This window comes from Tetrao urogallus, assembly GCF_951394365.1.
Source record: "Tetrao urogallus genome assembly, chromosome: 14".
In the NCBI taxonomy this organism is placed as follows: domain Eukaryota; kingdom Metazoa; phylum Chordata; class Aves; order Galliformes; family Phasianidae; genus Tetrao; species Tetrao urogallus.
This window is the reverse complement of record NC_136827.1, coordinates 17,417,560-17,436,959: the sequence shown is the minus strand read 5'-3', so window position 1 is coordinate 17,436,959 and position 19,400 is coordinate 17,417,560. Positions and strand designations below refer to the sequence as shown.

The 19,400-nt window shown below is 47.8% G+C and overlaps 1 protein-coding gene across 1 annotated transcript in view; it reads left to right on the top strand.

The window, feature by feature from the left end:
* Positions 1–1,007: 1,007 nt before the first annotated feature.
* Positions 1,008–19,400, top strand: part of PPP2R2B (protein phosphatase 2 regulatory subunit Bbeta) — a gene marked incomplete at both ends in the record, with an annotated part of 63,629 nt that continues 45,236 nt past the window's right edge. Inside the window, one exon of the mRNA XM_079542579.1 lies at positions 1,008–1,125. Within this exon, the coding sequence (XP_079398705.1) occupies positions 1,008–1,125 (118 nt within the window). The remainder of the gene's footprint in view (positions 1,126–19,400) is intronic.

The following is a 19,400-nucleotide window of genomic DNA, read 5'->3' as shown; positions in this document are numbered from 1 at the left end:
GACAATGCAAATGAGGCTGCAGGGAGATGATGAAACTGAACAGCAAACTGATCTCGTGCTCACATGACACAGCAATGTTGGGTGAGTTGGTCCTAAAACAGAAACTTGTCCATGGAGTACCTAAACATCAGGAAAATGGGAGATTAGACTGGCAACTTGTCATGCTATGCCCTTCCAGTCTGCTCTCCTGAAGCTGATACTTTCCATCATGTGCACCTGAGTGGTGCTACAGAGCTGGTGCAGGGTTTGGATTGCACTCGGATTGTGAGATTTGTGCCCTAAGCACCAACCACGAGAGGTCTGTTTTGTTGCCTAAATGCCGCGTGTGTAACTGGGTGTTAGGAAGGCAGAATTACGAGTGCCTCTCTAGAATAACCTGAAATACGGCGAAATACGTTGTGACTGTGAGTTACGCTTTGTTTCCCAGTGCTCTCTGTGAACCTCCAGGTTGCTCCCCGTCCCCCACCCGCAATCTGAGGGAGCAAAGCCGCTCGGCTGCTCTGACCCCCGAAGGCAGCACGTAACTGACGTTACCTTGGAAATCTCATCCGCGTTTTGCTTTTGCACCGGGAGAGCGGCGGCGTTTAAGAGCACGATGACCGGGCAGGCTCCGCGCTCCCCCCGCCCCGCCGCCTGCGGCCGCAGCGGTCGCGGCTCCTCTGCTGCTCGGCGGCGGAGGGGCAGCGGCCGGGCCCGGCAGGACGGCTGAGTCAGCGATCCGCCCGGCCGCGCCCAGCCAATGCCGCGCCGGTGCCGGCCGGGCCGGGCGTCCCGCTCAGCTCCGCTCCGCCCGCGGGGCTCCTCCCGGAGCCGGGGCCGCTCGGCCGGGCCGGCGGTTATGGGGACGGGCAGCGCCGGGGCCGGCGGGGCAGCCCCCGCGGCGAGCCCCTGCCTGCGCCATGTAGGCTATCTGGAAACGGGGAAGATCCTCGTGGAGTGAGGAGGGCTTGCTTCATGTTTTCCTTTATTTTCAGAGGTTTGGTTGGTTTGTTTTTTTTAAGCTGTAGATGTTTTTCTCGCCCTTTTTTAATTACCGTTTTTGGAAGATGAAATGCTTTTCACGTTACCTGCCTTACATCTTCAGGCCTGCGAACACCATCCTCTCCTCCAGCTGCCACACGGAAGGTACCGGCGGGGGGCGGAGAGGGGGACGCGGCTGCAGCGCGGCGCTCTGCCCCAGCAGGCGGCCGCTCCAGGCGGGGCGCGGGGACGGCGGCTGGCCGGGGTGATGTGGCAGGAGAGGGCTCAAAAGGCGGGGGGAAAGGCTGGATAGGCGTAGCAGAAAATGATTTTGATTCTGTAAATGCACGTGCCAAGTGTGCACTAACTGTGCAAACCAGCAAGCAGCAGGTCTGGCTTAAGGGAAGACTTTCTAGTTGTTGCCCTGCGTGGTTTATAGGTTTATGTGGTTTGTGACTGGAGTGCTTGCTTCATCTGTATGCTCCGAAGAAAATGAGGAAAAAAAAACCCAACACATCTTGCAGATCCTGTATTTGCTTGTCTGTGCTCTTCCCCTCACTCAGGAAAGCCTGTTTCCAGGTCTCAGCAAAGCAGCCGTGCAACTATTTGAGTTAATTGTAATGCTCTGAACAGTGCTTGAACTTCATGTTTTGCACGTGGGAATGCAGAGCAGTAGGGCTGTGTTTTGCTGAGACTTCAGTGAGAGCTCTCCCATAAGGAGTCCTTTCTCATACTGATTGGTAATCCCATGTGATGACTGCATGAATGTTAGCTGTTTTGTGAATCGTGCTCAGTTGTTCCCAACTTCCCTGTGTGGAGTTGCAGCACTTTCCCTCATGCTCCCCAGCTGTAGTCAGTTGTGGCGGATAAATCTGCTTGTTGAGAAGCAATGTCCAACTGTACGTGTGCTACCAAAGACACAGAATCGAGGAGAAATTAGGAGGCAAAGCTCTTTTAAGTTACACGTGGATAAGGACCAGTACTGGCAATGTTGCTTTGAGGTCATTCAAGTATGTTTATGTATAAACCTGAAAAAGTGAAGGAAGGACTGGTGATTGAATGTGATACAGTGAGCAGTGTGAGCAGTGGACATGCAGGGGAATTCTGGCATAAAAACTATGGCCATCTGGTGATTCCTCAATAAGGGAAAGTAGCCGTCCTGTCAGTCAGCTTTCTGCATACGAATTTGGCTGCTTCAAGGCTGTACATGGAATGAAACACCAACCACATCCATGAACAAAATGCCGATCAAGACAGTTACTGTAGGGATGTGCAGTCATGGCTATTTTGAGATGATTGGCTTCAATCTCTGTGCACAGCATGATGTAGCTGCAAGGAGATGTGGCAGGCAATACCTTGCCTTGGCTTCTGCTGCTCAGCTGAGAACGTTGTCAGGTTTAAGATACGCAGAGGAAGGGCTGGGCAGGAAGGACAGGGCATAGACTCCAGGTTGGACTGTTCTGTCTCTCTTGGTTGCTACGTTTTGCTTCAAACAGGCAGTATAGGCTTTAAGAAATTACTCTGAAATCTATTGGGATAATTTTATCTGCTTAGAATGACTCAGACTAATTCCAGAATTAGTTACTCTGGAGTTCTTTCTTTGAAAACCTCTTCTCTGAACATTTCTTTTGTTTTTGCTTTGACTTTGTCCAAAGGCATTTCTTAAGATATTCTAAATGAGTAATTTTTTGATTGCTTTATTGAAATAAGTTATGCAACAGAGAAAGATATTGCTGTTTTAGGGGAGGTCATGGGGGAGTACTGGGAGGAAAAAAAAGTTAAGGAGTACTGTATTGTTGTGTTATCTGTTCTCATCTGTTTGGAAAAAAAAAAGAAAAAAAAAAAAAAGAAACTTAAATGGAGCAACTTCTCATACCAATTATCAGATGTGTCATTAACTGTGGGTGAAACTGGGATCTGGAGGGTTTGAGTGACTACAGGCTTAATTGCTGGCTGAATTGAGGTGAGAACAGGCACAAGGAAGGATCTTTTCTCAGTCCCCTGTGTGGCTGTAAGGGCCAATGGAGCAGACAAGAATCCTCTGCGTGGGGTCTGGCAGGAGCAGGAGCCTGATGTGTTGGACTGGTGAAGCTGCACTTGGAGCTGTACCTTGATCTAGTGGGGCACAGACATTCACAAATGATGGAACTTCTGTGGGTGAAGCTGTGATGATTCAGTGATGGGATTCAGATGCTGCCCAGGCCTGCACCCAGCACAGGGCTTCCTTGGCAGGTCTTTCAGGCTCTGCTCCACAAGCAGATGATGATGCAGGAGGGCTGAGCCTGTAGGACTGAGAAGGTCCTTCCCACTGTCAGCCCAGCAGCAGCGTCTGCACATCACCCCGCACATGTGGCTGTCCTGGCAGAGATCTTCCTCTGCACCCACTTCTAATGCTGTGGGAATGCTGCAGCATTGTTACCTTTCCTGTGAATGTGCTGGTTTATGGTAATGAATTAGAAGGAGAGGGTTCACCTGGGGGGAGCTGGCACCTTTAACCTCTATGTTGGTGGCAATGTGACTTGTTACTGCTACTGAGCTCTTGGTGCTCGATGTCATCCTGAAGCGCCAGCCTCCTCGTGCCAGTGCACGTGACAGGGTTCAGAGCAGCATCTGCATCCTCAGATTTTGTCAGAGCTTTGGCAAGCTGAGCCTCAATGGCACCTCAGTGAAGCATTCAAACAGGTGTTTAGAGTGATGTGTTTGAATTCAGTCCTGTTCAAATGCACAGAAACATACACTTGTGTTCCACTGGCCCTAAAGGCGTGCCTGTAGCTTGGCTGAAGATGAGGAGTTTGCATTGTTGGCTCAAATTCTGTAACTTTTTGGACTTGGTTTGCTACTCCTGAGCTGTTTGAGGGTGGAGTATTGCTGTAGAAGAGCATTTCTCAATCTGTCACTTAGATTGCAAAGTAACTACTTGGATTTATGTTGTTTTCATGGTGACATGAGAACTGAAAACTAATCCAAATATTTCTTTGATACAGAATATGCACTGTGGACTTCTAATAGTTTCTATGTGCTGAAAAAGGGTTCAATGGTTCCTTGATGGAGCTGTATTCATGACAGTGTTAGGTTGGCTTGGAGCAGTGGAGGAGCTGCAGCAATGATCCACCTGGGGAACGTGTTACACAACAAAGCACTTCAGTACGTGTGAACGCAAGATGTGTGAGCAGTGTGAACACAAACAGGCTGATCACAATAACTGCTTTTTTTCAAAAACAATTTTTTTTTTTGTTTCTGCAACATGTTCAGCTCAAGGATATGGATGATTGTTTAAACCCTGAGCTAAGTAATGCTCAGGAAAAAGCCTTTGAATTACACAAACAATGTCCTTTCCTGCAGCCAAGGAAGCGAGCACAAAGAAGGGAAGTGAGAGCTCTGAGGTCACGGTTACAAAGTTTTGGTCATGCGTGTGTTTTTCTTCCAGACCTAACACAGAAATGTAGTCCTGTGTTTCCAGGAGAAATGCTGGCTGCTCTACCAAGTGTTATTTTGGATACTTCAGCTGAAGTTGAGATTTAATTGTCCTTGAGTTGAGACTCCTCGCCCTTAAACCTGTAGATGTGCCCAGGAGATCTGGGTTGTTAAGGTGCAGATGCAGTTTTTAGTGTCGCAGAATGTGAGTGATGCTTTAATGCTCTGATACTTTAATGCTGAAATTCTGAATGCTACGATGAGAACTGATCACTGCTGCTTTCAAACTAAGTTCAGAAATATGTGCTGAAGATTTTATACTGTTTCATTAACTCTAATGAGAATGAGGTGAAGGTTGGAGTTGAGTTGCTGCTGTGTGTGGGCTCAGGTGATAAACTCAGCATCTGTCTGCACCAGCACCTCTCACTGTTTCCTGAAGAGCTGACCAGGAGTGTGGCATTACGCTGCAGCTCAGCTCTGTACGTTCTTTGTTTGTGCAAGTAATGCAGGTTGATTAAACTGAGGAGTTCAGTAAGAGGTTACAGAGCAGGTACCTTGGGATCATGCTCAGTAAGCCGAGCATGAGGTCTGTATTGTTAATGTGCAATTTTGGTGCTGGCCGGTTTTCTTTCTTGTGGAGGGGAGAAAACAATGTCTCACTGCACTGTGGATAGATTTCTATTTGCTTGGAAAGTTGGGGGGGGGGGGGGGGGGGGGGGGGAAGAGATTTTCCACATCAGCTGTACCCCAAACTAAGGCAGCACGTGGATGGTGCAGCTCGCTTTGTGTGGTGCAGTTGAGCAGTAGCTGCCACTGGTAACGAAGGGTTTTGAAATCCTGCCATGCTTCATCTGAGCAGCTGTAGATGCAGATGTGAAGGGAGAAATGGTAAAATGTAACTTGTTAGAGAACAACAAGTGGTCTGGGGTGCAGAAAAAAGTCATGGATCACAGCTGCAGAACTGGAAAACAAAGAGTTTGCTGTACAATTACAAGGCATCATCTGGGTGTGAGTCTCATTAGTTGCTGTCTCTATTGTCTTTATGACGTTATCCTCCTGGCTGCAGTTGCTGCTCTGCTGGCTGCTATCTGGCCCTTCTATTGAATTAGTGCTGACTTTCTGTTGGGAGATGGTATTGTTAATGATTTACCTATTCTGAGCTACACTCAGTAGGATCACTGGCACAAGTGTGGATTTTCCATGTTGCCTGGGGATCTGAGTATTGGACCAGGGCTGAAAGAAAACATGGGTAGATAGCATGATGATGTTTTGGAAGGATTGTTGTTGTTTTATCTGCTTTCTTCTGAGGAGAATCTTCAGTCCTCGGTTGCATCTTTGTGTTAACATCAATCAGATTAATTAAGAAGTATTCCCAGGATGAGGGCTTCACTCTGCAGCTCAGAACAGCTCCAGGCCCTGTGGTGGTCGGAGGAGGGCTGTGTGGGAGCTGCCATGCTGGGCTGGAGCTGTGCTGTGCTGGTGCACGCAGTGCCCTCCTGCTCGTTGTCCATCTTGGGATCCTTCTCAGGCTCTGTGTATCTTGTCAGCACTGCTGACCAGCAGAGCTGCTCTGATGACATTGCTGTAACAGATCCCAGCTGACAGCAGATGGGAACAGCAGAGCTGGGCCTGCCGTGACCCTGGGGAGGGACCCCACAGAGCGCTCTGTGCGGAGCAGCCACTGCGCTCTGTCTGCAGCCATAGTGCTCGAGGGCTGAACGTGCAGCTGAATAAATAGATTTAAATGAATAGATGGGGTAAATATGACACGTTTGAATGTTTCTTTCATGGCCTCTGGACAATGGCTGGCTCCCAGGCAATGCTCTGCTTGAGCCGCAGCTGTGTGGTGGCACAGGGCAGTGCCTGGCAGGGCTGCACAGTGAGGGTGGGCACAGCCCCACTCCCTGCAAGGACAGCGCGCCTTTGTCCCCGGTGTCTTCCCCACAAGGGAGGGCAGAGCCAACGGGGGTCAAACTGGGGAGCACCAGGACGTGGCGTGCCACCCCAAGCTGGGTGCTGCCCCTGCTCGTCTGCCAGCCTCGGTCTGTGCAGCTCTGCGTGTGGCAGTGAGCTCTCCTCCCTCTGCAGCTGAGGTCCCTCCTGTGGGAAGGTTAAACATAAAGCACCTCCACATTTCTTCAAAAGCTACAGAAGTGTGCGCAGAGGGCAGTGGCACACAGATTAGTTATGATCTCTGCCACCTGGTAAAATGGCAACTTGCTGGTCTCCTGCAGAGCAGCCTCGGTTTCCCTGACCCCAGGTCTGCATCTCAGCTTTGGCTCTGACACCTGTGTGTGCAGCTGGGTCTGTGCAGAAAGCACAGCTGCTGCCAAGAGCTGCTGGCCTTGCTGTGAGGTGGTGCTGCTCGGGCTGCCTGGGGCTGTGGTGAGCCTCAAACATCCTTCTGCACCTCAACCCTGCACTCAGGTGTGCTTTGGGCTCTGCTTGCTGTTCAGGTTTGTGTAATACATGAAAATACGCTTTGCAGGTGTGTGTCCTGGGTGGTCTCTGTTCAGTGTCACTATTTGACAAAGTAGAGCTACAAATGGCTGCACAGCACAAGCTGTGGTACGAGAAGTCTGGAGCAACTTACCTCTTTTGCTGGGATGACTTTAAGGATGTCGATCTGCTGCTTTAGGAGCTTAACAGAACTGAGCTTAGCTGGAGATTAAACACTGTTTTAGTGGAAGAAAAATACACTATGTGATGAAAACGGCATTTAAATGGACTATTTACTGAATATGCTAATGCCTGCAAGTTTCAGTCACTGAGAGGCCAAAATGTGGCTTTCCTGTTAAGTTAAAAGTTAGGTTTTAATTTCCAGATGACTTTTCTCAGCAAGGCTACGAAATAGCACAGCAGTGTCTGCGTGTCAGATCCCAGAGGTAACTGTAACTTTGTTTTCGTTGAAGCTTTGCCTTTCTGCAGGTGATCCTGAAGGCTGTAACATTTTTTCACTTACATACGAGCTGATGTTAAAGCTTAAGCTCGAAGGAGAGAGTTTTAGGGGATCTTTAACACCGTAGCTCTACCAAAGGCACCTTAAAACTGAGCTGTTTGCCTCGGGGGCACCTCTGGGCTTGGATTTTGGCATTTAGAGTATTTTTGATTAATGCATATGAGAAATAAAAGGTTACTTCCTCGCGTGCTCCAGACAGCAGCTTCCTCTGCGGTGAGCGCAGAAAGGAATTCCAGCGGCGCCCTTCATGAAGCGCGGTGTTTGGTCAAGGTGCTGCGGAGCGCGGGGGAGGCGGTAAAGGCAAAGCGAGGGGCCGCTCGTGTGGCAGCCGATGGAAGTGCTTTAAGCGATCGCAGGCGTTAAACATCAGTTAAAGGGAAGCGCCGCAGGGTGGCAGTGTGAGCGGTGCCAGCAGCGTCCTGCTCCCCGGCTCCGTGCCGCGCTGTGCAGAGCCGGCGCCGAGTGCCTGACGGCAGCTTCACGTTCACAGCCTTGGCAGCAGGGAGCCCACAGGCACCGGCTCTCCTTAGTTCGTTTCTGGGGGTGTTACCATGGGCCTTATGCACTGTGCAGCAGCACGCGTGTTTGTTTTTCTGGTGAGCCGGTCGGCAGCAGCAGGTGGGAGCTCCGCGGCTGCTCTGAATTGCGCTGGAGAAGAGCACGTAAATTGCACTTGAAACAGTGCTAATATTGCAGGTTGGTACGTGCTCTATAGGCACAGTGATGGTGTGTATGCATGCAAATACTGTTGGTGTAACTAGCAGTCTCTAATTAGAGAGGCCGTTAGTTTAATGGCAATGGAATCACAGAATGGGCCCAGGTTGGAAGGGACCTCAAGGATCATGAAGCTCCAGACCCCTGCCAAAGGCAGGGCCACCAACCTCTGTGTTTAATACTAGCTCAGGCTGCCCATGGAGGAGAATGCTAAGTTGAGACTGAGCTTTCTACGGTAATTGCATTCTCTGATTTAGCTGTTCTTCAACTGTTTGGATGGAATGGTGTATCAGCTTCCCCCTAATCTCACTGCATCCTTCCATGTGCAGGAATCCTGCCTGCTTTGTTATTTCTGTAACGGCAAACGGAGTTTTGTGCAGCCATAAAGATATGGATTGTTTCTAGTGAGGGGGAAGGGGGAATACTTTGCCCAAAATTATGGGCATAGTGCGAAAATGAAATACAGTATATGAAAACTATTTCTCCTTCTAGCGAGCTTAAGGCTTTGTTTCTTTGCATCAAATTCTATTTATTTGCTTGTCTTTTCTCCTGTGGAGTTGAAACACAGTCCAGCCCTTCTGGATGTGTCAGCAGCAGTTCCTGCTGAGTGCCAGACATGGAAATGAGCTTCAGTGGGAGAGGAGGAAAGCAGCAGGCCCCTGTCTGGATTCTTCTGTACAAGAAATAACAAACTCTGCCCATGCGGGAGGTGATGGGGAGCTCTGATAGCAGAGTGCTGCTCACAGGCTGGCATGGTGCCCCAGTCTGGGGCTGCCAGGTTCAGTCATTGCTATTCAGGCGTATCAGTGGTAGGCACGGGTCTGTTCTCTCCACTGGGATGAATGGTGCACCCGCATTCTTGTGGTGGTAACTCAGGAGCTGAAAATATCTTTCCTTGGCTGTGGCTGTTGCATCTGCTTTGTATTTTCCCTTCCTTTGTCCATTTCAAGGCCTTCTAGAAAAACAAAAACATTTTCATTATTCATATATGTTCTTACAGGTTTTTATTTTGTTCTGTATCGCCTTTGGGAATTTATAGAAGATGATGATTATTTCAGCTCTTGCAGAAACAGAGCTTTATAGTTGCAATTATATTCTCTCAGCGCAGTGTGTTTTTGTTGCCATAGAAAGCAATCAGATACGTTTCTGTCTGAATGGTGATGCTCTCAGAGCACTTTCAGTGTGGAAAAGTGCACGAGGCACTGACAGATGTTAGGGTGCCATTAGGAACTCAGCTTGAAGTCTCTCTTTAATACACAGAGTTTTGTCTTTTAAGAGGTAGAGAGTCAAAGATGAGAGAGAGAGAGAGAATGCATTTGGGGTGATTTCTTTGTACTTCATTTTCTGAGCCCATACTCAGGCTTTTGGTGTTCCCTGGGGGTGGTGCAGCACTGGTGCCTGGCACTGGGCTTTGGGACAGCGCTGCAGCAGTGGGGGGTGGGCAGTGGAGCCCCCCTGTTTGCACTGTGCTGGTTTTGTGTCCAGGCACTTGGGAGGTCAGTGACTGCTGCTGCCCCTCAGCATCCTCCTGCACACTGAAGAGGGGCTCATGAGAGTTGAGACAGACCTTTGTGTGTTTCTAAGTGATTCCCGTTCCTCCTTCCAGGGTATGTGATGCTGTGGGCTCAGGAGGCTGTAACAACAACAAAGTAGACACTGGGGAGAACGAAACATTGTTTTCTGTTATCTCACCCCTGGGAGGAGCCCAGGTGCAGCTGTGTGAGGTTATGATGCTCACTGGCTGATTGGTGTGAGGCGGTGCAATGGGAGGCAGTTTGCCAGCTGGTTAGCATCCTTCTGCAGCCACCAACGGCCCCAGTGTGCTGACATCATGTTCCTCACCTGCAGCAGCAGGTCCTTCTGCCTGTCCCTGAGGTCCCACCAGGATTCCTGTGGATCCGTGTCACATCTTCTGTGTGTGCAACTCTGCTGACTGCCTGCGGATGGTCGCTGCTCCTTTGCTGGGGAAGATCCTCTGCTGTGTCCTTCATGCTGAGCTGACGTCAGCACAGTTGCACCCCGCTGATGGCAGCTCCCATTCAGAGCACATGTTGAGCTTTGGCTTGGGAGCTCATTGCAGGCACTGAACACCAACATGAGCCAGCACAGAGGTCTAAGCCACAGCTGATGCTTTCTTCAATAAAAGCTGAAATTTTTAAAATCAAGTTAGATGTTTCCAAACTTTAGTGCAACATAAACGTGCTTCATATGCGTAAATGAGATCTGTTAATGTAAACACTTGAGTATTGAGGCCATGGATGAGTTCTTATGCTATTGTAAGCTTACAGCCATAATTGGTACAACTACCCTCAAGTGGTAGTATTTTTTTTTATTTGAAATACATAAAGCAGTAAATTCTAGGCGTAGATGAGGCCTGAGCTGGAGACCATCTTAATGCTACAGAAGTGCATCATAGGCACTAATTTCCCAAACTAAAGTGCGGCCTTATTTGTGCTCTCCCAGAGCTATTGGGTGAAGTTTGGATTGAGTTTCATTTTAAATTCTCATTGGTTTGATACTGAGCTGCTGTTAGAAAGGAATTAATCTCCATATCCTACCGGGGCCAGGAAGAGATGTCTGCATGAGCACAGCTGAGGAAGTTTTTCACATTTTACCTTTGGATGAGCTGAGGACAGTCCCTCACACTCATGCTGAGGCCCTGGGGGCTCTTTGCCTTGATGTGGTTGGGTGTCACTGAGGTGCTGCTGGGGCTGTAGATCTCAGGTGAAGTGCACCTGGACCAGGCTGTATGAAGTCTGGCATGTTAGCAACCCGCTTGCTGTAAGGGAAGGCTGAAAGCTGGGAAATTCTCTGACTGCAGCATTTGTCACTGCGAATGGTCTTCTGCTCAACATCCACTCCCAGGCTGAGCCTGTAGGCTTTTTGAGTTTAATTAAGATGAGATTGAAAGGATGGATCTAGGATTAGTGCTGCCAGGGGAGGTGGTTATTAGAGTTGCATGCTGCTTACATAAGCTGCTTACTAAGGGTGTCTCATAGGCCTTCTCCTGAAGCTTTGTTTCCAGGCTGGGAGGGTACATTCTCTAATTATATTTACTTCGTCATTTTTGTAAATAAAGTGATATTCTTTGGGCTCTGGGGTGGCAGGCAGCTCTCCTGTGGGTCTGACCACTGACATTCTACAAGGTCCTTGGTTTCATATAGCAACACAGGAACTTGTTGGGTTGATGTTATAAAGCGCTGTAAAGCATCTGCAGGGAAGTGCTCGGACCAGAAGTGTAATGATGACTGGCTGATATTGGCTCCAGGTAGAATGGCCTTCATGCATTTGGTGTCAGAAGCACAAACACAGAACAGTTCTCATGGATAAGTTCTGGCTGTGCTGTCTGTGGAAAGCTGCCCCTTCCCTCGGAGCCCTCCTGGACGGGTGATGTGACATAAGGCCCGTATGGCCGTGGCCTGTGATACATCTGATGGGCTGTCAAGTTCCAGGCAGCAGCATCTGAACTGCAGGGCTGAGCTGCGCTGCGTCCCTGCTGAGCTCTGTGGCCCTTCTGCACTGATGGGGTCATCCTGAGTGCCTGCAGGCAGCCGAACTGCTTCCTCCTTCAGACACAGATAGTGCTACTCAGGTTGGCTGTTTGTTTATATCAAAGATGCTTTTAGTTGCAGATATTCCACCCTATTATCAGAGGGTTTTAGAGGTGATTTTTCTTCTCCCCGTTTGTGTTGGTGTGTCGCTCCCCTTCCTGTGCTGGTTCTAATCAGAAATCCCAGCGCAACCACTGCTTTCCTGGCTGCCCAGCGCTAAGGCTTCTTGCAGTTGTGTGTCAAACCAGCTTCAGCAACACAAAGGAGCACATTTAAGAGCACATTTCTAGGGCTCCAGAGTGTTTCCATTATGTCATTAAACACGGGTTCTGCTGTAGCTTGCCGGTGTTCCTTTATATTTAGTTAGTCCTTAAATTGGCACTAAGGTACCCTTCTGTTGTCCTGCTCTGAACAGACCTGACTGGGCTGTGCAGCCAGGAGGAGGAGCTGCTGGCCAGGAAGCATTGCCCCTGAGCAGACCTCTTTCCTCCTCCTGTGCCTTGAGATGCAACTCAGTGCTTTTGGGCTGGCAGGATGTCTACCTGCAAGGAGCAAGCAGGGAACTTGCCTCTGCTCTCAACTCAACAGCTTGGCCTCTGCACCATTGCAGGACCTGCCCTGCAGCACTGCAGTGCTCCCCGCTGTGATCCTGGTGACACCTGGAGATCTGAAGCTGCTGCCTGGGGCTGGTGGGGCTGGATTGTGAATGCCCAGTGACAACCTGCAGCGGCTTGGTTTCTCTGCACTGAACCCAGCTGGGAATTTTATAAATTACTGTGTTGGTGAAGTGCAAGAGGAACCATGAGCCCAAGTGTATCAACTCAGTGGAACCATCCATGGAAACAGGAGTCTGAGATTTAAGCTTTCTCTTTTTCTGAAGGCAAATTTGCTGCAGCAAAGTCACAAAAAAAGCCTAGAAATTACTTAAATATTTTGACATCGTAGTGAAGACATGCTGGTGTGATTAAAATACACATAACACTGTTCTTGTGAAAGGCTACTGACTATTTGGTAGCAATCTAAACTGTATTTGATACTATGAATGATTTCCTAATGCAGATGATAAAAGAAAAGCAGGCCATCGTAGACTGATCTTGCTATATTTGAGAAATAAGTGCTTTATCAGTGCTTTGTAAAGCCATATGGTGGATTTATTCAGAATCAGCAATTCCTTTCAAATGCAAGTTTGAGGCACCCAGTAATGTTTTCCAGCACACAGTTCAGTACTCTTCATTTTGTTCTCCTGTTGCAGCAGTTTTGGGAGTGCTCAGCTGGCTGTGACTGTAGGCCACCTATTGTCTCAGCAGTAGAATTAAACACTGATCTTAGTGAGCTCTCACAAATTCCGGTGCGCTTCACGTCATCAGTTCTTGTCCTTATGCAGAGCCATTTCCAGCAATGCTTTTTGCTTTTTCCTTCTATGCGTTTTTCCAGAATAATGTGACCTTTTTTAAGCTCAGTTTCTTCTGGAAATGAAGCTTGTAAGACCACACTCTGAGTGTTTATGTGTGTGGCACCAGACCTGCTCTCTTCTGTTTCTTCTGCTCCTACTCTGCTGGACTTGACTGGGAGCTGGAGGTGTGAGAGACACCAACTCTGTGATGTGGGCAGAGGGAGAAGGCCATCATGGTGCCTGGGGAGATGTGATGGTCTGGCTTCTAGGGAGGGAGCTCTGTGCCCAGCGCCAGGGCCCTGCGTGCTGGTGGAGCCCCGCTGCTGCCAAGCAGGGTCTGTGTGTAAGAAGAATCACAGAATGGCCAGGGTTGGAAGGACCTCAAGGATCATGAATCTCCAACCCTCCTGCCACAGGGCCACCGGTAATACCACACCAGGCTGCCCAGGGCCCCATCCAGTCTGGCCTTGAACACCTGCAGGGACAGGGCATCCACGACCTCTGTGGGCAGCAGTTCCAGCACCTTACCACTCTCTCTCTAAAGAATTTCCCTCTGATGTCCTCAGTGTGGAGCTGAGGTGACCTGAGTCTGCATAGAAGGCTGCGGGTGTGCAGGGGAGAGGGATGCAAACACATGTGGCTGTACCCAGTGTGGTGCAGTGCTGCATGGGATGGATGTGAGATGGGACTCCTGGTCTCCATCAGATGTTCTTCAGTGTAGTTGTGTACAGCTGCGTGTGATTTTTGGTGTGCATTGCTCTGTTTCTTATGGGCTGCATTCCTATAAGCACTGAACAGTCATGGTTGTGTCTGTGGAATGCCTGTGGCCTCGCTGGCTGTGCAGGGAGCAGCAGATGCTCCATGGCTCTCAGGACTCAGTCCTTACCAGTTTATTTCTGAGGATCTCTTCCTGTGTGTCTGAGCTCAGTGCAACTCAGCCTGGTTCTTCCACCACGCTGTCTGATCTCTGCCACAAATATCTTCCCCTTGTGCCTATTCCAGCTGCTCTGCCCACCTGCATAATGAAGACATTTAGCACTAAATGGCATCAAAAAGGCTTTTAAAACATTACCTAATTAATCTGCACAACGTCTTTATGAAGGCATTGTGCATTAAGAAGCTAGAGAATAGAAAAATAAGTGCAAATGGGGATGAGGTCAGGACCTGGTGCTTCTTGTGGATGTGTTTTGTATTCAAATGCAGTGTTCTATCACGATGGATGTTTGTTTTCCTTACTCCCTTTGTTGTCTTAGTCTGGAACGAAGTACTTACAGAATTTTCACAGGAATGGTTAGCAGAATGGTAGGGGAGGGGCTCCCCATCCCGTGTGGTTTTGGGGCTGCGTTCTCCACACCGTATGTGGTTTCTTTCTGGGCTGGAGCAGCTGCTGTGTGTCCTCAGCATCACTGCTGAGCTCGTTCTGCTGCCTGCACACAGACAGCTGCTCCCCTGTTGCTTTCCAAGGGCAGTTCAGCCCCTGACGAAATTTCACTTGTGTGACTGAGGTGGCCAAGGAAAGTACATTTGATGGAATGTCACAGCCACGTCTTTTTGATGCATTATTTGAGGGCAGGAGTGAGGAAGATGTTGCTGTCATACTCTTGGCACTTTATTCTCATAAATGTGAGTGTTGGGAAAATTAAGCGCAGTAATGTCTGCTAACAGACCTTAGCAGAGAGGCTGTGTGGATAGATATAAAATAGGGTTTAGGTCTTTGATCAGGTGTGGGGAGTTGGATAGGAGGGCTGCAGGAGATGGAGCAAGGCATGTGTTCATAGGAGCTAACATCTGTGCTTTGTCTGGGAGAAGCTGAGTGTGTAACCTCTTATCTCAGGGCATCTTTCTGCAGCAGTTCTGGCGTGTGCTGCTACAGGCCAGGCTGAATGAGTTTCTAGTCTGTGTGAACTCAGGATAACCACCTGAAATGCACCAATGCCTTTTTTCTTTAGCTAGTGTGGTTATTGTTCTAGGTGAGTGGCCATGGCATGAAGCAACTGGCACAGAATTTCAAACACGTGAAGAGCAAGATGCTCGGTGTTTTGTTGCCTTGGTGCTGTGCTGAGTGCCCACAGAACGTACAAATGAATCAATTACTCCCCATAAAGAGTGTTTTCTTCCTTTAAATGTTCAGAAATCATTAGGAAACATGACAAGAATAGAATCAATTTTGTTTCTTAAATTGGATTAAAGTAACTGCATTCCCATATGGATTGGGCAATTAGATTTAATGCTACTTTGCATATTGTTTCAGTTTCATCTTGGTGGAGATAGCTGTCTGTTTTAGGAAGTAATTTTTCTGAGGGACAATAAAATCTTAATGATCACATCAGTATGTTTCAATGTAGACTCTTCTGCACGGAATGTGGCCTCACTGCTCACATTGTTAGTATGTGCAGTGCAGGAAATGCTTTTGAGAATGCAGATCTGTGTGAGAGCACGCACGCTTGGTGCTTGCTTGTAACCCGTGTGGCAGAGCAGGCTGTTGGTTCGTGGTTGGTCAGGGCTATTAGATTCCTTCCCTGAGGCATTTTATAATCTGTTTAACATAACACAGTCATTTGTCTTGTTTGCTGACTACTTAACAGATGGATTTGTGGTTTTTGTAATTACTATACAAACGGTAATAAGACGTGATATCTTTTATTAATTAACAGTTTTTCAGGTTTGTTTTCCACACGACGAGGTAGAGTAGATGTAAATACCAGTGGCATACAAATATTAGTTTTACAGCGTTAGCGTTTTGAGAAGCAGTGCAAACTTCCAAGGGTCCTCATGGTGCCCTTCTTGTTGTTCCCAAGGTATCCTTGCTCACTTTGATCTGGAAGCGCAATTGCTTTGTTTTGTTAAAATGTGTCTGTGAATGGAGAGCACAGACCTGGCCCATGTCCTAAAGCGTTCTCTATCTGAATCCTGTCTCTGCGATGTTCTTTCATTGCATTTATTTCCTTAACCAACATTCACATGCCATCTTTCCTCCTGGAGGTTTTCAAAAGTAGAAATTGGGCTTAAAGAGGAGCCATGGACTGCTGGATTTACTGACTTTGTCACTGTTGTTCCCTCTTTGTGGCTCTGAGTCATGGCGAAGGAGCACTGCCATCTAAATTCAGCAGCACATTCATGTAAGCAATGTTGAACAGGAAAAGAGTAACATTTCTCGGCCTTCCATTAATATGCAGACACTTCAAATATGAACGTGATTGAAGCTGAGAGATTATTATCTGAAGGACTTAGTTTTATAGGAGATAATGATGAGATGCACGTGTAGGTGTGATGTGAGCATCGCGTGGTTTCTACCCTGCCGATGGGCAGCCCTGGATGGGCGGAACTGCTTTCCTTTCAAGTGCTTTCCATTCCTGCTCCCTTTACTCAGCTGTGTTGTGGCAGGAAATTCACGTGCTGAATGCCACGGCTGTCATCTCCTGTGACAACCCTGCCATTCTTGTAGAACAGTGTGGCTTTACAGTGCCAAAGAAGTGGATGAATCAGAGTATGTTATGATGACTTGTTGATTTTTCTCATACCAAAATAGTTCTGTGCTTAAAATACATTCCATGTGCAATTAAGCATGAGTGGGGCTGGGCTTGCTTTCCAGCACTCAAATGGATCTCAGTCTTACTTTGTTGCCTGCAGACTTGTGTCTTTCTGTCAAGTCAGCTGTGAGGAAGGAGCTGGCGATGAGCACGAGGGAGCGCAATGTGCTTTGGTGCTCTGCAGAGGGTCACTAAAAATCGCAGGCTGCTGTGAATTTCAGAACAGTCAGCGTGGAGATCTGCCTGCAGGTGGCTGATCTGGGCTTCCTGAATCGTCTGGCTTCCAGTATTGCAGCCAACACTGGTTTTATTTTGCCCTACCCGACGTTGAGCTTCCCACCATGATGGTTGGGCAGCCATCCTTCGATGACTGCAGAACAAACTAATCCCAGTGCAGGTCAGAACTGCTGCTCTGCCAGACGTGCAATATTGTTTTCTTTGGGGAGTTAATCCTGTCTGGCTGATTAGCCCGTGTGCTTTCAGTTTTATATGGATGGCCATGCTGTATGCAAGTGTTCTGCTCGGTTCTGCTGCTAGATGACATTTGAACACAAGCAGGATGATTCCTATGTAATAATCCGAGTGCAAAGGCTTGCAGTATTGTAGAACTGGCTGTGCTTGTGTTATAAGATGTAGGCAGCCCTGCTTAGATTTATGCTGTGATTTCATTACTTTTTGCTGTAGTCCACATTCAAATGAAATGAAGGCAGTGGAGTAATCGCAGTTTAGAATATATGATTCAAAATGATGATGTGTTGGTGCCTTGTATTAGCATAAGTCCTTTCAAATAAAATCCACCTTTGGAGCCATGCAAAATCTTGTGTATTCAGTGTTGATTTAATAGAAATAAATCTTAAGTAGTCATGCTGACAATGTTCATCCTGGGTTGTGAGGGGAAGCTTCTGAGTGCTCTGTAGAAATGCATTGCCTGACAAACTCAGCTTTTTCTCTGGGTCTAACTAACCCGATTTTCTCCTTTGTGGTGCTTCTGGTCAGGCAGCTGATGGATAACTGGGTTACAGAATGTTGGTTGTTTGGTAGCTTTCCAGTTTTCTTCGCTGCTGAAGTGTGTGACTGCAATCTTTGCACCGTGGAATTCTTTTTCAGCCTTGGCTCCATGACCAGACTTTTTAAAGCAGGATGGTGGTGAATGATGAGGAAGGATGCTATTGGAGGGCTGTTCACTGGAACGGACACCAACAGCATCTGATCCCTAAAGTTTGTGAGAGAGAAATCAGCCTGTTCACATTGCATCCCACGAGCAGCGGATGAAGGGCGCACAAAGCTGAAGCATGCTTCCATTGGGAGGATAAGCAAATTATCTTCAGTATAGTTTTACAGTGTTTCTTTTGCTCAAAAGCACACGCAAATTCACATGTTCTTCTATACAGTGACCAAATCTAAAATGTTGTTGTATTTATATTGCTGCCTAATACATCGGAATTAACAGTAGGACTTTTTTTCACCAACTGGAAATAAATCAATAGGGAAATGTGATAAACAAAATGTTGCCCTTATTTTTCCACCCTGTGCTCACTAGATTTAGTTATTAGGCCTTAGACTTCCTGTAAACAGCTGCCTTGTGAACAGTGTTCCAGTATTGTCTTGCATCCTTTCTACTGATCTCAGACCTGGATACCCAACCAACACAAATCAATTTCTGTCACTCCGCTGTTGTTTTTGGTGGATTGTATGGAAAGTTAAGACAGACAAAAAGCCAACGACAGCAAATTGCCCCAACCACAACAGGAGGCCTCAGCTGGAGCACTGCTCTCAAGCAGAAGCTTTTTCCTTAGCATGAACTGCTCTCAGTGAGTTCTGGTACACTGATGCTATAACAAGTGGCCTTAATCTTCAGACGTGGGAAATCCTATTTACTGAGTAATTATTTAAGCTAATTATATCTCTGATGTGAGGAACATGTGAATTTTTCGTCACATTACAACCTTTAAAAATGTTGGAGTCTTGGATCCTCAAAGAAATAGTCTCATTCTGTTCTGGGAGTGTTGTATGTGTTCTGAAGTAATGTAGTTTAGAAATAATGCAGAGAAAAATGTGTTTGTAGTGGTAGATAATTTGTAGAATAATAGAAGCTGCAGTTTGTAACAAGTCTTCCCTGGAAGGGCTTTGTTTGCACCACAGTTTCACAGTTAGGGTATCTGTTGTGTTATCAGGAGTGGTTGGATAAAAAGAAACACGTTTTGGCTTTCAAAAAGCTGCATTTGAAATCGAACTCCTCTGTAGAAAACCAAGGAACAGTGTTTGATCCCATGGATTCAAAACGTCCTGGGGGCAGTGCAGTTTGCATGGTGCACTGACTGCCTAGGGAGCGTTTCTGCTGTGTGCCACTGACACAGGCAAGGTCAGCATCGGCCCCGTCCTGCCTGCAGGATGCGGGTGGAAACGCTGCCAAGGGAAGCAGTTTGCTACAGGGAGCTGAAGGACAGTGGGCCGAGTGTGAAGATGGGCCGTGTCTGCCTGGATGGGCAGAAGCAGTGCAGGGCTCCTGGTGGTGGGATCTGTCCCTGTTTGCACAAGCCGGGCTGGTAGGGATGGATGGCAAGCACAGCCAAGCAGGCTGAGTGCTGGCAACCCGTGCTGGGCTGTGTGATCCACAAAGCTGCCGTGCTGCTCACTGCTCTGCCTGCTGGTCTGTGTCCCTCTCAGCAGGACAGCAGGTGTTGCAGGTGCAGAAATACAAGTCGGGTTGCTATGGAATAATCAGTAGGTGATCCAGGTCTGCTCTTTGGGACACACAAACGGCATCTCTTTTTGATTTAAATGCATTCAATTGTTATTTCCACCTGCTTAGTTAGCTTTTCAATTCATAGTATAGATGTGCATATATATGTATAAATGGCATGTATACATGTGGAGTG